At 35.5% G+C, this 24718-nt stretch overlaps 1 protein-coding gene across 3 annotated transcripts in view; it reads right to left on the reverse strand.

Annotated features, from left to right (window-relative positions):
* Positions 1 to 1228: 1228 nt before the first annotated feature.
* PRKAA2 (protein kinase AMP-activated catalytic subunit alpha 2) overlaps positions 1229 to 24718 on the reverse strand; it is a 63111-nt gene continuing 39621 nt past the window's right edge. For all 3 annotated transcript variants that reach the window (XM_054446921.2, XM_063655207.1, XM_063655199.1), the window contains 7 exons: positions 18221 to 18314; positions 17209 to 17353; positions 15863 to 15950; positions 13543 to 13767; positions 5817 to 6321; positions 4066 to 4192; positions 1229 to 2809 (listed from right to left, as the gene is read on the reverse strand). In XM_054446921.2, coding sequence (XP_054302896.1) covers positions 2571 to 2809; positions 4066 to 4192; positions 5817 to 6321; positions 13543 to 13767; positions 15863 to 15950; positions 17209 to 17353; positions 18221 to 18314 — 1423 coding nt within the window. In that variant the 3' untranslated portion in view covers positions 1229 to 2570. The remainder of the gene's footprint in view (positions 2810 to 4065; positions 4193 to 5816; positions 6322 to 13542; positions 13768 to 15862; positions 15951 to 17208; positions 17354 to 18220; positions 18315 to 24718) is intronic.

The raw sequence follows: 24718 nt of genomic DNA on the forward strand, positions 1-24718 counted from the left end.
TATACTTTGGGAAATGCAGTTCTAGAACTACATGGAGTCCATCTCCATGATATAACTAAGGCCTTATCTATAACCTAATAATAGAAGCTCTTCTCCTGTGTCTTAACTGGAGGAAATTATTCTTAGCCCACATCTACCTACCACATCCAGAGTTTACAAGACTGAACTGTGGAAATTTGGGGCTAACAACTGATTCTTTCCCTCTATCTGCCCATGAGCAACAAAAAGCCTGCTGTAACAATGTTCTAGCTCTAATTGTGCTGGACTGCGTCTCCTGAAATCTTCTCTCTAAAAACCAACCACCTAGATTCACAAAATAGCTGTTTTAAAAACATACACATAAAAGAACCCAAACTGTGACCATTAATTCTCCTAAAATTCAGTAGGTAAATATCAAACTACAGCTGTTCATAAACAGTGGCAAGAATTAGAAAACAGTAAATAATTAACTCTCAAAAAACATGGCAGTCATCCATATAAGGTAATTTTGATATGAACAATTTTTTAATATCTGACCTATTAGACTAATGGAGCTAAAACACCACTGGATTCCTTCTGTTTCTCTGCCTTCAAAATTTTTGTGGATTTTGTCATTGGGGTTAAGTAATCTGATTAGTTCCTTATTTCTAAGGTAATTCCATTCATAATCAGGCAAATATTATGAGGTGGCCCTGTTTTTTCCCAAAAGAGATATGTACCCATTTAGAGAACCCAAAACTATGCCATATCTATAATGCACCAGGCTAACACAGCAGGACTGCTTATCACTATACAAATAATCACGTAAAAATTACCCTTTGGTGCCACAAGATGGCAGTCTTTCAATAATTAAACCTTAAACTATCTCAAATTGCAACCCGCCCTCTTCCCCAAATTGGTGAACTATTCATTTATTTTGATATTAAGAAGTTGGACTTATAAGTTATTTAACATCAGTTTTTAAAAGATCTACAAAGCCATATGATGTGACACAACACAAACTCCTGATTCAAAGAATATTTAAAGATAGACACACTTGTTTTCCACTAACACAGGAGAAACAGTCTAACATTCTCATTTGCTTCTTGGTAGAACGTACATTACTTTTGGCAAAGAGAAGCCTGTCAAGGTAATGTCATTTTTTTGTTTTCAAGAGCTTAATTTTTTTAGGGTAATCCAGGTAAATAAGTGTTAATTACAACATAAAAATAACAAATGAATAAATACAAATTAGATAAATTACACAGAATTTAAAATTAAATACTTTTACTAAAACAAAATATAATCAATAAACTATTATCTACCCTGCTATAGTTTGTGTTTTTTTTAATCTTAAAAAAAACCTGCACAAAGCAAAACAAAACAAAACAAAACTGGTTTTCGCTTAAAAGCACTGGTGTGTGAATATATGTTTATTTATTTAAGATAAAAATTTTTTCTTGATGTTCAAAGCTTCCCTGCCCTATCAGGTTCAACAGTGAAGGTCACAGCCAGCCCTTAGGGCCAGAACAGTGTTTTCAAACTTGGACTAGAAAACATTCAAAGCTATATCAATCAACCACTCAGGATCAAACAATGAACAAAGACAATAGTGACTAGGTTAGGTGGGGTGAAGGGAGTGGCTTCCAATGAAGAATTAGCATTATGAGCTGCACCAGGACCCTAACACCTAACACACAAAATAAAGATCAAAGATAAGGATTCTCATTTAAGGGACTGTTGATACTTTGCTTTGTTTCATTTAACTATTTTATCACTGTTGGTGAAACGCAAAAATAAATAGAGCGAAAAAGAATTTGAGAAAGGTAGATTTTGAAGACATTTTTTAAGTGACGTAAGTTTATGTAAAAGACAAAAGTTGCTGCAATTCCAGATGTTCCAATATTAATTTGAAACTTGAAGGCTCTTAAGATAAATATTTTATTCCAGGAAATCTCAAGATAAAAATCCTGAGGTAGTTACAGCTGTTTTTAAGAAACCTGAAAATTGTGGTTACCTGTTACATGACCACAGTCCTTCTGTTGAACACACTAGGCAGTATTTGTACAAATACTGTTAGAAAAACTTGGCTTCTGAAATCTTGGAGGCAGGTTTTTAAGATTTCAACATTTAAATAATATCTTACTCGTGGTTCTTTTACTTTTTAATCTTCTTTTGTTAAAATAAATTGGGGGCATAAACACAGCATAAAGCCTACTGAAATTCAGGAAGTAAACTAGATTTACCTACACCAAACAGTAAAGCAAGGAGGTGTTGCCAAATCACCCTTACATTGAGATGGTTCGCCAGTGTGGTGTGTTAATCATCTGTAGTGAACTCATTATTGTAATTAAAAATCTTCATCGATATTAACCTATTAAAGATATTGCCTATGTGAATTTATCATAGGCACAATAGAATTACAGATTTCTACAAGTAAATAAGATGTCAAATATTTTGTTTTCAGTAATTTCAATAGCATTGTGTGTCCCCTGGAAATAATTCATGTCTCTCAATTAGTATTGCAGTGGATATTATCCAAAAGTAAGATAAAAGTTTAAAGAATATATCTGATTTTCATAGTGCAATAACAGAAAGAAACTAGAGACAGATCAACGGGCTAAAGTAGTAATCAGACTGGCACACATTTCAAAAAAATCCATGGTGTGACTGCCCAGGCGAGGTGAAACTGAAGACAATGTGCTTCCGGTCAAAGAGCCAGTGAGAGAGCCAGAAAGTGAATGGCTCTCTGCAGTTGTGGAATCAAAACTTGATCTTGGTCTGTGTAAGCCAGCAGCAGAACAGGAACGCTGAGGTGTTGAGGAACCAGACCTCTGCTCCACTACTTCATCTGAAATGGACCAAAGAAGAGCAATTTATATGGAAAGTATATATGCCCAAGCCCTTCCTATGAATTTATGATATTCAGAATATTAAGTAAACACATCTGAGCAAGGGCAACTTAATAATGAATGTCATGTTTCAGTGTTGTAGAAGCACAGTCCTCTTCCTTCCAACAATCATAACAAACATCGCTACCAATCACAACACTTGCACACAGTCAAAATGTGGCCCCTAAGTCCTTCTCAAATCGGAGTATTCGGCATTGATATTGGAATCAAACTGATATCTCTGCATGTGAAGAAAGCATACCCTTGACAACTTATTTTTTTCTAGCCTATCAACAAAAAAAATCATTAAGGTAAAAATAAAAGTTACCATCATATACTGCCTTGGGGAGGTGGAGAGCAAAGTGAGAGAAATCTTGTTAAAACTGCAGATTCTATGATTCCCAGGACCAATCTCCAGAAATTCTGATTTGATAGGTCTGGAGTGGCTCCCAGGGATCTGCGTTTTAATAACAACAACATGTAATTTCGATGAAAGAGGTCTGGGATCCATATAAACACTACCATACATAGTTGATGGTAGTTCAAGAGTAAAATTTAAATGCTTTGTTTAAAACAACTTCCCTAACTCTAAACTCAGTTCCATTCTTGTTCCATCCAGCACCTGACCCTTGGTTTATTCTGGTTTTATCCCACTTGGGCCTCTGAAATGAATAATCAGATTTGGTTTACCCAAGTTTAATTCTTGGCACACACTAAGTTCTTGGACATGACAATTTTCCCTGACGCCTTTGGCTCCTTGATTGCCATGGGTACCTAAATCCAACCCAAATCCCAATGGAGACCTATTTGGTCACCCTGGCCACCCAGGATGAGGAAAGGTGATGAAGGGGAAAGTTTAGACACTACAATACTAACTAATAAAATATGAATGGAGAAATGTGACAAAGAATCTGACAAGTCAGTTAATTTTGAAAAGTAAAACCTGCTTCCCTGTTGTTCCTTACTTGTGCTCCACGGCCAACACTTCAAATGATTCTTTTATGCCACGGAGATACTTCTTGTGGAAAGATGCCAGGTAAGAGGTATTCAACATGTCTTTCATCCTTTTCACTTCACTTACATTTTGGTTAAGTCTAGATTGCTTAAAAACCAGCGCAGGACCTACCCACCGGATGTCTTCGAGATGATTTTAACATCTGGTCAACTAGTGCCAAGTTTTATCTTCTCAGAGCTCATGCATGCATAGCTTCCTTACCATCAATGCTTTTAAAGTCCAAAAGATAGCTCCTGTTATCAACCAGGTAAAGTTGTAAGCTCATTTTCACGTAATTGCCAGTCACTGGATTTTTTCTTCTTACACGAAGATGGTATGCATTCACTACCTAAAGTGAAAAATCAATAAAAATAATAAACTACAAAATATCTACCTTTTTATGCAAAAAAAAAGTCAAAACAAGTAACTAATAGGGGTGAGGTAGGAAAGGAATATCGAATAATTTTTTTATATTACCGGTAGTTTACTTTAGTATTTATTTAATCCCCACTAGCAGTAATGTATGGCAATTAAGATTTAAAGGAAAAGCTACTTGAATAAATTTGGGGTACTGAAGAAAAAAGTGAAAGATAAAAGAAAAGCTTAAAGAAAACCCAGAGATTACATAGGGTCTAGCTTTCACTCTAGATAAGCATCAACTCTAAAACATCAATTCTAATTTGGTTGTCCAGTCTCTGCCTGAACATGTTCATGGATGATTATGGAGTAGAAGGAACAAAGAGGACCAGGCACGGTGGCTCATGCCTGTAATTCCAACACTTTGGGAGGCCAAGGTGGGTGGATTGCCTGAGCCCAGGAGCTTGAGACCAGCCTGGGCAACATGGTGAAACCCTATCTCTACAAAAACATACAAAAAAAATCAGCCAAGTGTGGTGGCAGGCGCCTGTAGTCCCAGCTACTAGGGAAGCTGAGGTGAGAATATCTTCTCACCTCAGCCTGACCCTGGGTTGCAGTGAGCCAAGATCACGCCACTGCACTCCAGCCTGGGCAACAGAGTGAGACCCTGTTCAAAAAACAAACAACAACAAAAAAAACAAAAAAACAACACTTCTTTGGATTTTCAAAACATCTGTGGTACTAGTTTCAAAATATTTCAGTACAGAATTTTAAAAATGTTAACATCTCTTTTTTAACTAAATAAGACTGCTCCAAAACAGAGAGATCTGTTTTTTAAATGATTTTAATAAAATATTCATTTCATGTACAAATAATAAAATGAAAATGACTGATTTATTTGAACACGTCAAATGCATATTTATGTGGTAAGTTTGCACATTTTTCTTCTTCCTTTAAAAGTTCACAATCCTCAAGAAAAGAACAAGAGTGAAAGGCATATCTGAAAAGAAAAAATGCCCCTCCCTACACATATACTCAAATAGAACTGAAATGAAATTGAGCACTAATTTCTAAGAAAAGCAAACTGTGGGCTGAGAGTAAGGAAAATGTACTCCAAGTATTAAAAGCACTAGCCAAATAAAAGAGAATATCACAACTTGGAGAAAAGTGTTTATTAACTGAGTAAATATGTCCTGATAATATAATTTGTATTGACCACTAGCTATTACAGCCACCTGCCTCTGTCACCTAAAAAAAAAGAAAAGAAAAATAACCTCCCTAAAAAAAAAAAAAAGAGAAAGTAAAAACATACTATCTTTGAAAACACTCATGATTTTTCATTGCTATGTTGCATGCTGAAACTGGTAAGCTATTTTCTCAGATGATTTCTAGTTGATTACTTTTTTCTTGACCAAGAACACTTCTATAATTCAAAATATGTTGGTTCCCAGTATCAACCACTTTTCATCCTTATAGAGGTTATTTGTTTTGTTTTTAATGTGCATAGCATATTACCAGAAAAAGTTGGGCTTAATACTCAACTCAGGAGCTCAGAGCAGCTTATAACATAGAAAAATGGCTTCTACAAATGATCTTATTACATTATAATTTCCCACCTTCCATTCAAAATCCAGCTGCTTCATAGCTCGGTAAACTTCAGCCATAATGTCATACGGTTTGCTCTGACTTCGGATTCCAAGATGCCACTTGGCTTTTTTCACAGCTAAAGATTTGGGCTTAGTCGTATTCAGTGCATCCAATGGACATCTTGCTTTGGGGCTGTCTGCTATAAGAGGTGGCATTCTTTCTGGATGAGGTTTCAGGCCTGGGGGAATATGCATGGCACTATCGTCCATAAAAGAACCAGATGGAGGACTAGAGGCAAGGTAGAACTCACTGGCTTGGTTCATTATTCTCCGATTGTCAATGATAAGATGATAAGCCACTGCAAGCTGGTCTTGAGGGTCACCACTATATAAACTGTTCATTACTTCTGATTCTGTACATTCAAATTTTTCACACACTTCTTTCACAGCCTCATCATCAATGACGTTAGCATCATAGGAAGGGTCTTCAGGAAATAAGTAACTGGGCAAATCTTGTTTAAACCATTCATGCTCTCTAGGAAAAACACCACAATACACTATTGTAAGACACGGTTTGGCAAGTCCAAATAATTTAGACATAGGGCAATAAAATAGAATATAATCAAAAGATCTGGTCCCTAAACCTAGCTCTGCCACTTACTAGCTATGTGATCCTGAGCAAGTTAATTACCCACTACCCTTGAATAACTATGGTTATTAAGACTTGGCATTTGGACGACATTTTCTCAAAAATGAAAAAAGCGAGCCCATCGCTTTAAGGAAAACAACCAGCAATATTTGTTGCCAATGATAAAATTCAAGCTTTCAAGCAAAAATTTCAAATTTTGTATTATTTGTATGAGTTTAACAGCTTCGCAATACTTAAAGACTTTCTGATAAAGTTGGTGTTAATAATAATAAATATGCTTTTTTTCTTATTCAACCACTTATCTGAATGAGGTCAGACCTTCTTTACACACTTCAACTAATACAAAATAATGCAACAGACTGAATGAAGAAAGTATGAAAACCACACTTCAGCTAATACAAAATAGTGCAACAGATTGAATGAAGAAGGTATGAAAACCTAGTTGTCTTTGATATAAAGTAATCCTTCTCACAATTTTGTTTGGAAAATGTTGTTTTTCATGAAAAATGTATTATTTAACATAGTTATTTTTAAGTAAATTACATATTTTCTTAATTTCTCAGTTTTAATTCTAATATAGTAAATATTGATAGATATAACCTACATTTTAAAAAATCCCCCTTGAGGTCCTCAATAATTTTTAAGAGTTATAAGATTTTAAAATCAAAAAGTTTGAGAACTGCTCTCCTAAGCCTTATTTTCTCACACTTCTGGGCCTTTGCGCTTGATGTTACTATTGTTATCCTAGAATACCAAACCATTTTCATCTAACACAAACTACTCCTTCGAGATTGTTTAGACATTATTACCTGGTAGAATTGGGCATCCCCTAAGTTCAGATGAAGATATATTTTGACTGAATGTCTTCTATTCACTGATTAATTTATTTTTGAATATTTACTGAGGACATACTATGGACAAAAAGAAACATTCCTCGCAAAGATTATATTTCAGCTGAATAGAGATTAAACAAATATACATAAAATATAGTTACAAATACACAAATATGCCAATCCTGTGATAAAGATTGCAAGAGAAATTGCATAGAGTAAAATGAGAGTATATAATTTAGAATGAGAGGCGGGTGATCAGGGAAGCCACTCTGAGTAATATTTAAGCTGACACTAGAATGATCTGAAGTCAGCTATGCAAAGAGTTGTGGAACAGATATTCCCAGCAAAAGAAACAATATGTGCAAAGACCATGAGAAAAGAAAGAGTTATGCTGTGCTCTAGGAACCGGAATGAGCTCAACATCATGAAAGAAGAATGAGTTATGAGATGGAGTGCCAAATGAAATCAGATATTTCTAAGAATTATAGGCCATAAAAAGGAAATCTCATGATTTGAACTGGTGGTTGATGAAAATCATTGAAGGATTTTAAAGAGACAGGGTAAAATAACCTAGTTATCATTCCATAAAGATCATTTTGTTTGTGGTACAGAAAATGAATTGAAAAGATAAAAATGATGATGGTGATGCTAGTTGCAATAGTCCAAGTAAGAAATAATGGTGTGTCAGGCCCTGAGGATATGTACAAAGATAAAACTTCTACAGCTACTAGACTTTTCTATCACAATACATTCTTTTAGTTGTTGATTTTTTTCTTAATCTTGCCCAGTAAACTGACAACTTCTTGAAATAGTGACCATATCTTATTTAGCTCTACCCTACTACCTAGCAGAGTAAATGCTCAATAAATGCTGCATATATGATAAATAGACAAAGTATGGACACAAAAAAAAATTCATTCATGTGTTTATTGGCTATATAATAATATTAAGCACCTATTAATGTTCAGCAATAAAAATAACTTGAGATAGATCTTTTCTATATATTTTTTTTTGAGATGGAGTCTCGCTCTGTCACCCAGGCTGGAGTGCAGTAGCGCAATCTTGGCTCACTGCAACCTCTGCCTCCCAGGTTCAAGTGATTCTCCTGTCTCAGCCTCCTGAGTACCTGGGATTACAGGTGCACACCACCACACCCAGCTACAAAAGAAGTAAAAGAAGACAAAAAATTATGTTACATGTCTAATATTTTTAAAATATCAATGACAAATAGAAAAGTTAAGCACTTTCAAAATAAACTCAAAAAATCTATTATTCCATAAAACAATAAAATACCAGCAAAAACTGTGAAAATCAACTTTTTCAGAACCTTGAAAATTAACCAAAAACTGTGAAAATCAACTTTTTCAGAACCCTGGAAATTAACCAAAGGCTTGCAACAATCTGAAGACTGTTTATTCAAGAAAAATGGCTGAATCTCAATAAGAAAGGTGAGATTTGTGGCTTTTTAAGTTGCCCTAAGTCCACTTCCCTTTGTCCAGCTCCATGGCAGCCTTGAAAACCAACAGCCTCATAATCACAGAGCTGAGAAAACAGGAGCTTAACAATCACTGGGGCATTGAGGTGGGGAGAATAGAGCAGCAGAATAGTTTAGAGCTCCCCAAAAATCTTACCATGAGAGAACTGTCATTATTTTACATGTCTAGCAGTTCTCTGGAAACCACTCACAAGCCTGGTTTTTATGTGACCTGACTCAGAGCTTACTCCTGCAAACAGCCTTCTCCCCATGGCATTTGTTAAAAAAGAAAAAAAAAATCAATGGCAACTGTCTAACATTCCAACTGCCTGAAGCAGCAGTGAAAGTTGGGTAAATGAAAAGCTGACCAAAACACTTAAAAGGAAAAATTAGGAAACACAATTTCCAGAGGGGTCTTTGGAAAGCTCTGATATATTTCTGGGACTCAGAAAGGGCAGAAACAAATGCAGGGTTGTGTGTTTGCCTGAGAAAAAACTGAAAGGGCCATAATTTCTCACCACTGGCAGATTTTGAGGCTCTGCACAAGCCGGAAGTGAAGGCTAAGGCAGAGTTATAACTGCCTGTTGGAGCACTGAGGATATACCCCAACATCACACAGAGCCCATCAGCAAAGGATGGGAGACTTATTAGATCAGGGCATTTAAGGAAATTTTTATCTAATCACTAGCTGATCATTAAGCTAACCAAAGAGAGATTTCAGTAGCCATATATAGAAAAGAATACAGATTTTACAGAATCAGATCAGGAAAATCACTAAACAAACAAACAGGAGCAGCAGCAACAACATATGACAATTATAAACTCTAGGTATATACACCCAAGAGAAATGAAAGCATAGCCATACAAACTGTGTATGTAAATGTTCATGGAAACAGTAGTCATAAAAGCCACAAATTAGAAACAATTCAATCTTCATCAACTAATGCATAAACAAAATGTAGTATATTCATACACTGGAATATTTTTCAAGCAAAAAAAATGAAGTACTAATACTTGCTACAATAGGAAAGTACTTTATAAACATTATGCTAAATGACAGACACCAGATGCAAAAGACCACATACTGTATGATTCCATTTATATGAAATGTCCAGAACAGGCACAAACACAGAAAGTAGATTAGTGGTTGCCAGGGGATAGGAGGAAAGGGAAATGGGGAGTGACTATTAGTGTGTATAGTTTCTTTCAGGGATGACAAAAAAGTTCTGGAATTAGATGGCCGTAATGATTATGGAACTTTGTGAATATACTAAAAGCCAGTGAATTATACAATCTAAAGGGATAAATTTATGATATGTGAATTATATTTTTAAAATTAGTTTTAAAAAACAATAAGGAAACAATCTAACTTTGATTTCTAATTCATTAATTTAGTCAAATGGCCATAATTGCTTGTAATAACTGACAATTTTAAAAGCCATCCTTCTAGCTTTTGATTTTCAGGAGTCAGTTTCTGAACTAACTCTACCAAAGTGAGCAGTAACTAGGATGTTTATGAAGGTTCATCTGAGACAAAAGCAATTCACTTCACATGGGCTATTATACAGGCATCAGAAATTATATTTTTCTATCACTACTACCTGATACCTGAAATTGATATATGACTTAAGGTTAGATTTTAAAGACTATCAAATTTTAGAAACCTCATGATATGCCCAAATTTCTTTTTTTAAGTGCGGCTAAAAGGTTTTCAAATATTCCCTCAAAAATAATAATAGCTAATATTATGTTCTAGACATTGTTCTAAAAGCTTTAATTATATTAAGTTGAATATTTGCAGTTTCTGACATTCAATCATTTTCAGACCTACTTATATGGCAATTTCACATGGTTTGATCTATGACTACACTCCCCAAAATTCTAATATATGTAGGAAGTAACTAAGCTGCACATTGCTAATAAACAGATGCACTGGGATTTGTGCTCAGTTGAACTTCAGACCTCTCACCTTAACTATGATAACATTAATACTATTACTAAGCTTAAGATACCTGGAGAACAAAAAGATGTGTTTTCCATGAAGATAATATCTATCTTGTTTACCACTATATTCCCAGCACCTAGCACAAGACCTTGCACAGAGCAGATGTGAAACAAATATTTGTTGAGTGAATAAAAGCAAATATGGTTAAATAAGCAAATAAATATGAAGATATATTTTCGAACTTCCAATGGCTATCTTACAAGAAAATAATAGATGTACAAAAATAATATTGAGACAGTAAGTATGTAGTAGCATATGAGATAAATAAAATATGATAGATTGAAAGAAGGATAGATATCACAGAACTGATGTAACAATTTGGAATAGTAGAAATGGCACAGGTTTTGAATTCAGGTTAAGTTCCAAGTTGAGCCCCGTTGTGCTCCTTATTAGTTGTGTAATTTTCAACAAACACAGATTTACTCAACATTTAATATGTGTTAGACCTTGTGCATTTTGCTATGAATAATTGGTCCCTAATTTAAAGTAATTTATAATTTAATAGGGGCAAACAGATACATAAATCATGATGTAACCTTCCTGAGCTTCAGTTTCATGGTTTGTAAAATGGTTTATAGCTATCTATGAAAAGTCAGTGCAATAACATAAGTCAAGCCATAAAGCAAAATGCTTGGTATTTTGTAATTTTTCAATGATTAGTAATTCTTTTCCCTATTGAACTATATTTTATCAAATCAAGAATTCCCTAACATTGGCCAGGCGTGGTGGCTCATGCCTGCAATCCTAGCACTTTGGGAGGCCAAGATGGGAAAATCGCTTTAGGCCAGGAGTTCAAGACCAGCCTGGTAAACATAGCAAGACCCTATCTCTTTTAAAAAAAAAAAAAGAATTAAAAAAATGAAAAGAATTCCCAAACATTAAAAAATTTAATATAGATAAGTAAATATATATATGACATAAGTAAAAAAAGACGAAAACTATAGATTCAAGTTATCATATTAAAGTAGAGATGAATGACACTTTCATGCCATCTACCTACGTACAAATTAACTCTTCCCAGTAAATATATTTACATTTTTCTTCTGAAGTCTATAAATATACAAACATCTGTTTCAAAGCAATGAATCAGTATTATTACCATTTGACTTTTTTTTTAACAAAAAAAAATTTTAATATAGATGGGCTGTCACTATGTTGACCAGGCTAGTCTTGACCTTCTGGCCTCAAGCAATCTTCCCATCTCAGCCTCGCAAAGTGTTGGGATTACAGGCATGAGCCACTGCCCCCAGCCTATTACTATTGTAAATGTATATGCTGATATGAGCAGCTGCAAATATACCAGCATGTCTAATTTTCTAAAGAAAAGTCAATTAACAGAAGTATATATGCTAAAGAACTATAAACACAAAGGGCTTTTTTCCTGCTAAGTTCATTTTTATAATTAAATCTGGTGGCTAATTTACACTTTTACATTGTTATACATGAGGTCTGGAACACTGAAGAAAGGCTGGGAAAAGAAAATGATACATAAATGCAAAAAGAATCATCAGTCCTTGCCTGTATGAAATCAGCAGCAGTCACATAAACAGCTATCTCAGCCATCATTTAAATATTCCAAAGGTCAGAGGTCTCAAAACAGTCTTTTCTGGAACTGGGTGCAATGACTCACACCTGTAATCCCAGCACTTTGGGAGGGCAAGGTGGGTGGATCGCTTGAGCTCAGAAGTTCAAGACCAGCCTGGGCAACATGGCAAAACTCCATTTCTACTAAAAATACAAAAAAAAAAAAAAAAAATTAGCTGGGTGTGGTGGCTCGCGCCTATAGTCCCAGCTACTCAGGAGCCTGAGGTGGGAGGATCACCTCAGCTTGGAAGGTTGAGGCTACCTACAGTGAGCTGTGATCACACTACTGCACCCCAGCCTTGGCGACAGAGTGAGACCCTGCCTTAAAAAAAAAAAAAAAAAAAAAGAAAAGAAAAAAAGTCTTTGCTGGCTAATGATGAAAAGGGGAAGAGTTCTGGAAAGATGTCAAAAGAACATGTTTGTAAACAAACACAGATGAAATCTTAGGTAAGAACAAAAAACCTCTAAGAAACATGCCTTGATAAGTCATAGGCAGGATGCAATTAATCATCTTGCTACTATACACAGGTGTGGGATATACAAAGGTCATATTCATAGGCGCATCAGCAATGGCACTTTCCAAACTTTCTCAAGTGACACAAAAGCCTTCACAGTAAGCTGACTAGCAGCTATTGAATTCAAAAACTTAGCAAAACTTTTTATGCTTTATGTCTTTAACCATATTAAAATACAAAATCTCACCCTATTTCTCCATTTGAAATTTCTTCAGACACTTTCTAAGCATACCATCTTTCCAGGCCTTTTAGCATTGTGTAGTCAAAGATGAATAAGACACACTCTCTACCCTGATATCATAATTTAAGAGAGAAAAAAGACACACTGAGAAATAACTAGATACAGGATGAGAATTAAATAATAAAAGCATGAACAAAATGATGATAAAACAGAAATGGAAGCACCTGTGGAAATCACAAAAGGGGTGGCATGAACTTTAATGGATGAATGGAAGTCTATCAGGTCAAAAAAGAAACAAGAAAAGGCATCAAGGCAAAGTGAATAATATAAACAAAGACAAGAAGGCATAAAATCTATGTTAGGTTTGAGAAACAAGGACAAGTTCAATGTGGCTGAAGCATGAGTACTGGGGGTGAGGTGGTGAGGGCAGGAAATGAAACTTTGGGAGAATCATTTAATTAACATTATTATTCCTATGAGACAATATGCAGAACAGAAACAAAAAGAAAAGTCACCTTATGTCTTTGATAGTTGCTCGTTTCAGTGGGTCAACCTGCAGCATATGCATCAGGAGAGTGGCAACAGAACGATTGAGATATTCTGGGATATAAAAGACACCGCCTCGGATCTTCTTAAATAACGTAGGTACATGCTCATCATCAAATGGGAGGGTGCCACAAAGAAGAGCATACAAGATAACACCACAGCTCCAGATATCAACTTCAGGACCTGCATACAATCTAAGAAAAAAGATGACAACACAAACCTGAAATGCAAGTATCACTTTTTCTCTATGTACCCTACTTCTATATATAGGTAGTCTACATTCAGTACATATTCATTTCCAAGGTCTTTAATGAAGTCCATGGCTGCTCCCCAATATTCAGTGTTTGTTCCCCAAAGAGAGTAATGGGGCTAGCCAACTACTATTCAAGCCTGCCAAGTGAATAGGGTATTTTTATTTGTCACAAATTCATTTAACTGAAACATACTAATTAAAATATATAATACTTTCTGTGGTTGATTTTTGAGGGAAACAAAGTAGATGACCACAAACTTGAAAAAATACTATGGTGTATAGGTTAAATCTTTTTCCCAAAGAACTATTACAAGAAAGAAAACATACGTATAATGTATACATATAATAGAATTTCTACTCCTGGCACACCTTTGAAGAATATTAAGGCTGGTCACGGTAGCTCACACCTGTAATCCTAACACTTTGGGAGGCTGAGGCGGGTGGATTGCTTGAGGCTACGAGTTTGAGGCCAGCCTGGGCAACATGGTGAAACCCTGTTTCTACTAAAAATACAAAAAATAGCCAGGGATGGTGGTGCACATCTTAGTCCCAGCTACTCAGAAGGCTGAGATGGGAGGATCACCTGAGCCCAGGAGGTGGTACAGTGAGCTGAGATTGTGCCACTGCACTCTAGCCTAGGTGACAGGGCGAGACTCTATCTCAAAAAATAATAATAATAATATATATAAAAAATATATTTTATATATAGAGAGAGAGATTTAAAACATTAAAGTACTTAATTAGTACTGTGTAGACAGTATTTATCCTGTAACACATTATCCTGAGTACTTACCACTTCCATTCTCATCACTTCCTAACTCATATGACTGAAATTATCTTTGATCCAGATAACCTATGCTTATAGTATTATTCCTTTTTTCTCTTACGTTTCTACAGCATCACAATTCCCATGATAGCATATTACCATACTCAAACCTGGGTCTGAGGTAACAAAGTAAATCTCTACTATTCTAATGAAAAGAATATAATCTGTTTATATAAAAAATGGTGATTGTTTACATCATTTGCTGTATTGTTCAAACTCCTTGCAATGGACTGAATGCTTATGTCCTCCCAAAATTCATGTGTTGAAATCCTAACCCCCAAGGAGATAGTATTAGGAGGTGGGGACTTTAGGGGGGTGATTAGGTCACTAGTGCAGAGTTCTCATGAATGGGATTAGTGCCCTTATAAAAGCGACCCCAGAGAGATCCCTCGTCCCTTTCACCATGTGAAGTTACAGCGAGCATACAGTAGTCTATTAGGAAGCAGACCCTCACCAGATACCAAATCTGCTGGCACCTTGATCTTGGACTTCCCAGACTTCAGAACTGTGAGAAATACATTTCTGTTGTTTATAAGCTATCACCTTTATTGTATCTTTCTTATAGCAGCCCAAATGGACTAAGATAATTCTTTATCTGCTATTTGCAATAATACTTTTACCATATTTTCTCTCATAGGATTCTGTTAACTTTTAAAATCACATGATCACTGTAGAAAAACTTGAGTTTACCACTGCAATCTGTATAAACATTTTTATAATGTACCAATGAATAAGTTATATGAGTAACTACAGAATCTCTACTTGTGTAGTTTAATTTCATGAAACAATATTGTCCCCCAAAATCTCATTCTTCCAAACACAAAATATAAAACAATGCTCTATATACTTTGGAAAATATGCAAGGTATTATTAAAGAACTAAATCTAATAAATAAATAATGACACTAGCTTAAATTTAGCAAATTCTCACTCTCTTATCTGCACTTTTGTAACATGAAAGACATGTTAAATCAGGATCTACTTCAGTTATTTTTCCAATGGGGAAAACTTCGTAAGTATATTTATAATGACATCTAAATGAAATGTTAAACTTTTTTAATATAACCATTATCCCTTTAACAATGGAAAAATACATGAACAATCCATTTCTACCACGTTAAAATCTTACCTTCCATAGAGAATATATTGTAATTAAATGTTATCAAAATGAACACAAGATTACAAAAAGCTTATGCTTCACTGATTATTACCTGCCTGAGATGACTTCAGGTGCTGCATAATTTGGAGATCCGCAACTAGTTCTCAGAAATTCACCATCTGACATCATATTAGATAATCCTAAAAATAAAAGTAATGTTTACTTGGTGCTAGATATTTTTAAAAGTAGATAAAGTCATATAAATATGAGCAAAATTTCAAGTCCTGGATCCTCCATATATCATTTTTTTTTTAGTTATTAAAAAAAAGCAGTGGAAAGCATTTAACTGGAAAGAGACCGTCTCAGAGTGCTTACACTATAACAAAAAGCTAAAGCACGTCACATGTATGAGTGAAACTAAATTTCCTTTCTAAATAAAAATGTTGATTCCCATCACAAATGAGGTTATTCTGAAGCATATTAACTTTCCCAAACATGAAAACATCAAAATATTATTTACCTATTTCCATAGTCGAAAGAATAAAATAGAGACTACTACTTTTTTGCCCTATGCTTTCAAAAGCCTCTTTAAATTCTATAATTAGAAACCAGATGGGCCCCACCTCATAAAGAGATTATGTTCCAAAGGTTTTTAATTTAGAAATATTTAATTCAACATAGAAAAAATAACTATTGAACCAAAAATCTAGTTGAGCTATAGTAATAAATAAGTTTCATGATTTAGAGAAGGAAGAGAAATGGAGAAAGTAGTTTCCAGGTTTTTAAATTAAAGACAAGGTATAGACCACAAATAGGCAACAATAGCCGGTACCTTTCTATCTCTTTCTCTTTAATCTCTCACTTCCTAGTCTTTTTCTCAAATACCCTATTAAGGCATCCTTTCCACATATGTTTATCTCAGAAAGTGTTTGGAGTATAAAAATCACATTTTATGTACCTTTTACCCCTGACAAAAACTGTTCTCTAATCAAGTTATTAGACGTTACACCTAAGGACCTCTTTGTGGAGCAATTCAGAAGGGCTTTTTTCCAACTGCATGTATATTTTCAGGTACCTCAGTTTATATGCATTCATCAGGGAAAGTGCCCATACTTTCACGAGATTTTCAAAGAAGTCTGGGACTCCTCCCCTCTCTTCAAAAAAAAAAAAAAAACAGTTATGCATCGTTTTTTCCTTAGGAGAAAATGCAGATTGAATGGATTTATCTTGATGACAACCTTCTAACTTCTCAAGGTATCTGCATTTTTAAAGTATATTTAATGAAAATTAATGAAAATTTAATTAAATGAAAAAAAAAAAAGCTACTGAGGAGATTTCAGCTAATCCCTTTTCATGGTACAGAACGTACAAGGTTGAAATGGAAAGTTCTTAGTTCAATGAGTTGTTATGCTTTAAAAGGTAGCTAGTACATTTCTGAACAACACTGGAGTTACATACCAAAATCGGCTATCTTGGCATTCATGTGTGCGTCCAACAGGACATTCTCTGGTTTCAGGTCTCGATGAACAACCATATGCCTATGACAGTAATCCACAGCAGACAGAATCTGCTGAAAGAGCCGCCTGGCTTCCATCTCTTCAACCTATCAAGCATAAAAGAAACTGCATTAAGAATATCTGGGGCTGGGCACAGTGGCTCATGACTGTAATCCCAGCATTTTGGGAGGCCGAGGCAGGTGAATTACCTGAGGTCAGGAGTTCGAGACCAGCCTGTCCAATAAGGTGAAACCCCATCTCTACTAAAAATACAAAAATTAGCCGGGCATGGTGACATGCACCTGTAGTTCCAGCTACTCGGGAGAGTGGGACAGGAGAATTGCTTGTACCAGGAGGCAGAGGTTGCAGTGAGCTGAGATCATGCCACTGCGCTCCAGCCTGGGCAACAGAGCAACAGTCTGTCTCAAAAAAAAAAAATCTGAGACATCTATTTGACAAGAGTTTTAATTTCATAATTAGGCTAAATATAATTAAGCAAGCTAGAATTATGCTGGAATTCTCAACAAATCAGACAAAATAAACCAGCCAAAAGCTTGTCAAAGCTCAACATGTCAACAGACAAGTTTTTCTTTGTTGCTAAGCAGAAATATTTAAATTTCAATTAATATTATTAAATGTGCACAATGTTTTAGGGAATTGACAGTAAAACAAACTAAAACAGAACATATGTGAAAGTGCTAAGAAAAGGAAATAACTGAACATGATTTTATGGAACAGATTTTAAAAAGCATACACATCATGTTGGCAATTAAGTGAAACATATTTTCTAAAATCAGTATTTCAAAAGGTATGCTTTTTAAGAAAGAAAATTTGTCTAACACTCTATATGTTTAGTTGAGCATTATGGTAAAAACAACTTCAACCTTGAAGATATCTTTGCAATTGTTCCATTTCCCAATACTTTCCTTTTTATTAGTTTAGAGATTTAGTGTACCAGATAGTATGTTACTCACCCGTCCATGCTTACAGATGTAGTCAAATAATTCACCTCCAGACACATATTCCATTACCATAAAAAAATCTGTTGGAGTGCTGATCACCTGGTATCTTTTTTGTTAATTAAAAAAAGTTAACGAAATATGTTACTTTAACGAAAATCAACCTGGTATATCTACTCTTGCTACAATTTTATATTTCAATGTTTTATAATACTTTAAGATGGCAACAAATTATATGTTATCAAAATAATCACAGAGCAATAAACACAGACCATTAAAAAATTATTCTATTTCTTGAGGCTCGTGGCCATTCCTTTAGATCCTCCCTTTCATGTTTACATAATTTTTGAAATCTTTCCCTCTTCAACAACTAAGTTAAGCATTAATTTTTCCATATAAACAAAAATTTGTTTACAGTCAAAGGAGATCAGGTATCACATATTTAAAGATAAACAGAAAATATACTTGGGCCAGACACTATGGCTCACGCCTGTAATCCCAGCACTTTGGAAGGCCAAGGTGGGAGAATCACTTGAGCTCAGGGCAATGTTTTGGGGAATTGACAGTAAAACAGAACATACATGAAAGTGCTAAGAAAAGAAAATAACTGATCTTCAACATGATTTTATGGAACCGATTTTGAAAAGCATAGGCATCATGTTGGCAATTAAGTGGAATATATCTTCTAAAGTCAGTATTCTACCAGCCTGGGCAACATAGCAAGACCTCATTTCTGTAAAACATACATATATTTTCCTGGACACATAATATGATACTACAGGGATGCATTCAGCAAAATCCAGAAAGTGAAAAATGACCATTTCCTCAACAAATAAAATGCAAGAAAAAAAAGGGAAAGGGTAAACTATATGTTAAAAGTAACTTAAGAGACATATTGACCAATTATGCTGTATAGACTTATTTTGATTCTGATTCAAATAAACCAACTTTAAAAACCATTTATGAAACAATCAGGAAAGTCTACATGCTGATTAGTGGTGGATAATGTTGTTAATTATTTTAATTAAGATATGATAGGCCGGGCGCGGTGGCTCACGCCTGTAATCCCAGCACTTTGGGAGGCCAAGGCGGGCAGATCACGAGGTCAGGAGACTGAGACCATCCTGGCTAAACCAAACACGGTGAAACCCCGTCTCTACTAAAAGTACAAAAAATTAGCTGGGCATGGTGGCGGGCACCTGTAGTCCCAGCTACTAGGGAGGCTGAGGCAGGAGAATGGCATGAACCTGGGAGGTGGAGCTTGCAGTGCGCCGTGATCGCGCCACTGCACTCCAGCATGGGCGACAAAGCGAGACTCCGCCTCAAAAAAAAAAAAAAAAAAAAAAAAAAAAGATGTGATGATACTATGTTTATGTTATTTAGAATTTAAAAAGTATTTTCTAGAGTAGATACTGAAGCGTTTACAGATTAAAAAGATAATGTTGAGATTTGCTTCAAAATAATCTGGCGTGGGGAAATAGGGGGGAGCAGGTAAAACAATGAATTGACTATTGTTGAAGCTGAATAAGACATGCATGGGGTTTCACCGTTTTACTTTTGTAAATGTTAAACAATTCCCATCATGAAAAAATTAAGTGTGTGTGTGTGTCTGTGTGTCTGTGTTTCTAGGCATCCAAAGCTGGGCACATTAAAAACTAAGAAAAAAAAATTAGCTTTATTTGATAAAATAAATTTTTTTCCCAAAAACTACAACTTATACCCCTATACACAATTTTACCAAATCAAGTTTTGGAGACGTTAAAATTAGTTATTTTCTTTTCTTTTGTTTGAGACAGAGTCTCGCTCTGCCACCCAGGCTGGAGTGCAGTGGCCATGCTCTCGGCTCACTGCGCACCCCACCTCCTGGGTTCAAGAAATTCTCCTGCCTCAATCTCCCGAGTAGCTGGGATTACAGGCATGCACCACCATGCCTGGCTAATTTTTGTATTTTTATTAGAGACGGGGTTTCACCATGTTGGCCAGGCTGGTCTCGAACTCCTGACGTCAAGTGATCTGCCCATCTCGGCCTCCCAAAATGCTGGGATTACAGGCATGAGCCACCGAGCCCGGCCAGAAGAAATATTTTGAATGGCAATCATTAGTCTTTGGGAAGAAACATGGCAAGGTATCATAATTTACATAAAATAAATGAATATGACTGAAGAAGAATTGAGACTATTTCAAATGAACTTTGGAAAGGTAATTATACTGAGAACTCTAGAAGAAATAGTTTTATAAAAGCTATCTTTACAAGCACCAAAGTGATCACGTAAACTGAATACTGTAGGGCAGGTGCATCTGCTGTAGCACCTCACTGTAGGTTGGTCTGATTTAGTAACAATTTTCATTCACTTTTGTGCTCTGTACATCCTAGATGGGGCACAAAAGAAAAGTAGTGATGACATTCTAATAAATAAATTTAGCTGCCATTTCTGAGTATATCACAGGTCTTCAACAGATATTCTTGGAATTAATTATTTCATGAAACCTCTAAATCCTTAGCAGCTACTGCCTTACACTAAAGGCCAGTCTAGAGCAATGAAAACCATATCATTACTAACCACTTACTGTCTGCCAGGCACTAAGGTATTAAATGGTGACACAACATTTATTCAGTACCTACTTGTATTGTACTTGGTGAGATCAAAAGTTGGTGCCTCTAGTCATGGAGCTTACAGTTTAGCCAGAAAGACAGACATTAAATAAAGATTCTCTTCAAACACAAATACGATCTCCAGTAGCCTCTCAATTTAGAATTTTCAAAGGTTTCCCATTGCTCTTAGGTCCTGAATAAATCAGGCCCTTGCCATCTCTGTTGTTTGGTCTCACCTTTGAGTCACAACACTGAGTCATACCACATTTTTCAGTGTTAGTCATGCTGTACGTCCTCCTGCTACAGCTCCTTTGTATAAGCTGTTTTCACTGACCTGAATCCTATACTATGACCTGAGCCCTAATCATCCTTTAGATCTCAGCTTAAAAGTCACTTCCTAAGTCCAGGTGAGGTGCCTTTTTGCACTCACAGATGCGTTTTCCTGAGCTTCAGACCACGCACCTCAGTTTGTAATTATATGTTTTTATTATTACAATAATTTGATTAATGAGTATGTATTTAGTAAAGTGCCTATAACAAAGTAGGTATTTAAGTAAATGTATAAATTAGCACTTTTAAATAACGTGAGTGCTTAGAGCCAAAACCAGAGTAATCTGAAACTGAAAAGTCATAGCAAAATCACAGCAAAACTTCAACCAATAAAATTTCCCTTTGTCCCCCACCCCTAACCACAATGGGGTAGGGACAAAGGGAAACAAATTTCAGAAGGAAGAAGTCTTAAAAAGACAGTTTTACATTTAGGATTTAGTGGAAAAGGCAAATTCCAGGATTACATTCTAAGCCTGGCCTGAGTAAGTCAAATCTCTTGTGCTCTCTAAAATACAAGTATATTGAAGCATTACAAGAAATTCAATCATGAATCACTCATACTTGTCAGTATTATTTTCTTAGTACAGCAGAGAAATAAACTAATGTACTTTAAAAATTTTTCAGAAACAGCATTTCTAATTGGTAAAAATAAAATTAATAATCCAGAAAAATCCTAAGCATTTTCCAGTTGACCAAGTTATATGCATTTTTAGGAAATAGCCACATAAAACAGTATATGAAAATCAAAAAAAATAGAAATCTTTCCAAAGTTAGCCAAAAATCAACATTCATGAGTACACCTTTTTGGCGGTCAAATCTATTGAGATTTTAGAATATTATTTATGTAGCTACATACACATAAGATTTTTCTTTAGTTAGAACTCAGTTACATAGAAATGTAGCAATCATGCTTGGTTGATAACACTTGTCTTCAGTAGTCTATGAATGACCTTTTATTTAATTACTATTTTTAATAATGTAATACCTACAAACCCACCACTCACAGACAAAAGGCCAAGACCTTGACAACAGCTTCCAACTAATTAATACAGGGATCCGCCTTCCCCATCCCATTGCTTCTCACCCAATGCAGCTGTCATCCTGAACACCCTGTTTATCCTTTCCTTCCCACCTCTTTTATACAGTTTATATATGTACATACGCATGTGTGTATCCCCTCTCTCTACATATGTATATTGCACATATATGAATAATTCAAAATCATATATACGTTAAACTGTTCTTTGCTTTAAAAACCAGGTATCACGCTCTATGTAATATCCTAGTAGTTATTTTATTGAGATTCATTCCTATTGTTGTGTTTGCTATAGTTATTTGATTTGACCATTGTTATAATATCCTATTGTATTTATTCATCTACTCTACCACTAAAGAGTTTTGGCCAGGTGTGGTGGCTCATGCCTGTAATCCCAGCACTTTGGGAGGCTGAGACAGGAGAATCACCTGAGGTTGGGAGTTTGAGACCAGCCTGACCAACATGGAGAAACCCCGTCTCTACTAAAAATTAAAGATTAGCCGGGCGTGGTGGCACATGCCTGTAATCCCAGCTACTAGGGAGGCTGAGGCAGGAGAATCGCTTGAACCTGGGAGGCGGAGGCTGCAGTGAGCTGAGATAGTGCCACTGCACTCCAGCCTGGGCAACAAGAGTGAAACTCTGTCTCAAAAAAAAAAAAATAGTATTCAGGTTGTTTCTACAACGTTGCTATTATTTGCTGCTGTGAACATTAATATGGTTTGTATGTTCATCCCCTCCAAATCTCACGTTGAAATGTGATTCCCAATGTTGAACATGGGGACTGGTGGGACATGAATGGATCATGGGGGTAGATCCATCCCTCATGAATGGTTTAGCACCATTGCCTCAGTAATAAGTGAATTCTTGCTCCGTTATGAGAGAGCTGGTTATTTAAAGGAGCCTGGCTCCTCCTCCTTCCTCTCTTGTTCCTCCTCCTTCCTCTCTTGCTCCCCCGCTCACCATGTGACAACCCGGCTCCCAGTTGCCTTCTGTCATGATTGTAAGCATCCTGAGACCCTTACTAGAAGTAAAAGCCAGCACCATGTTTCCTGTACAGCCTGCAGAACTGTGGGCCAATTAAACCTCTTTTCTTTATAAATTACCCAGCCTTCAGTATTCCTTTATAGTAACGTAAAAATGGACTAACACGAACATTCTTCTACATGGCAAGATTTTCTCCTTGATATACACTGATGAGTGTAACTGCTGAGTCATAGTTATTGTGTATGTTCCAATTGAAAAGATAATACCAAAGACAGTTTTCCAAAGGAAGTTTGGCAATGCTAAAATCTTTAGAAAACTGGTGGATTTATATATTCTCCAACAGTTGCAAAACACCATATACATTTCTTCGTAGAAAATGCTGTGTCTTTTGCCCATGTTTATTGAGTTGACAGTGCTTTTCTTATTTATGTATGGACATATAGAATAAGTCAAACTTTCTATAACATTCTAGAGTCTAAGGTAATTAATGTCTTGGTTATTAACTTTGTAAAAGCATATGTTTTCAGTCATCATTTCACATTGAATTTGGATTTCACTTCCTTTGTAAATAAATCTGTACATATCTCTAAAGGATAACTTAAAAATATATGTGTGTATGCACAATATGCAAAATATTGTTATCATGCATAAATTTAAAAAACCATGAATGTCATCAAATATCCAATCAGAAGATTTATTGATACAAACACAATCAGTATATTGTAATTGGTTCATTTGTCTCTTATGTCTCTTCTAATTTATAGGTTGCTCCTCCATCTGTTGTTTTTTTTCTCGCATTCTTTTGTTGAAGAAACCAGTTAGTTTGTGTTAAAGAGGATTCCACAGTATGAATTTTGTTGTTCCATCCTTTATAGCAGCATAATGCACAATTTCTAACCCACTCTTAAATCTAGATACGTGATCAGATTTGTTTCATTTTTGCAATTTTTGTTTTCATTTGAAAGACTAGGTAGTGTAGTGTACCTCTAGCCAAAGGCATATAATGTGTCTCTTTTTCTGACACACTGGAAGCCACTGTTGATCAGAGCCTAGATGCATTAATTCACATTAATTTAATGAAATTTTAAATACTGGCAAATTTGCACAGTCTAGTAACGAATGAACTCTGATCTAAAAGAAATTCTTACCCAAAACTTACTACCTCAAAAATCTCATTGTCTTTGAAGTGCAGGCCATCAGATAATACCTCCTAATACCTTTTCACATTATAGTCATCAATCAATCTTCTTACTAACTCCTTCTCATTCTGAATTAATGTCTTTTTCCCCATTGCTACTACTGTCACTGTTTAAGGTGTAAGTGATATCTTTATAGATAATCTGTGATAGAAACAGACATGTTAACATCATAGTGCTCTAGAGCTCAGTCCTTGGACTTCTTGTTTATCTGTACTCATATCTTTGGTAACCACATCCAGTCTTAAGTCTTAAAATATCTTAACATATGGCCTTTAAGTTCTTTGAACGCCTCATTTCTAATTATCTTTTCTTCCACCACACATAGCCAACCACTCCATGGTCATATACTTTCAAAGACTAACTCCTCCAGT

The sequence above is a fragment of the Pongo pygmaeus genome, chromosome 1 (assembly GCF_028885625.2).
Source record: "Pongo pygmaeus isolate AG05252 chromosome 1, NHGRI_mPonPyg2-v2.0_pri, whole genome shotgun sequence".
NCBI classification, from domain to species: domain Eukaryota; kingdom Metazoa; phylum Chordata; class Mammalia; order Primates; family Hominidae; genus Pongo; species Pongo pygmaeus.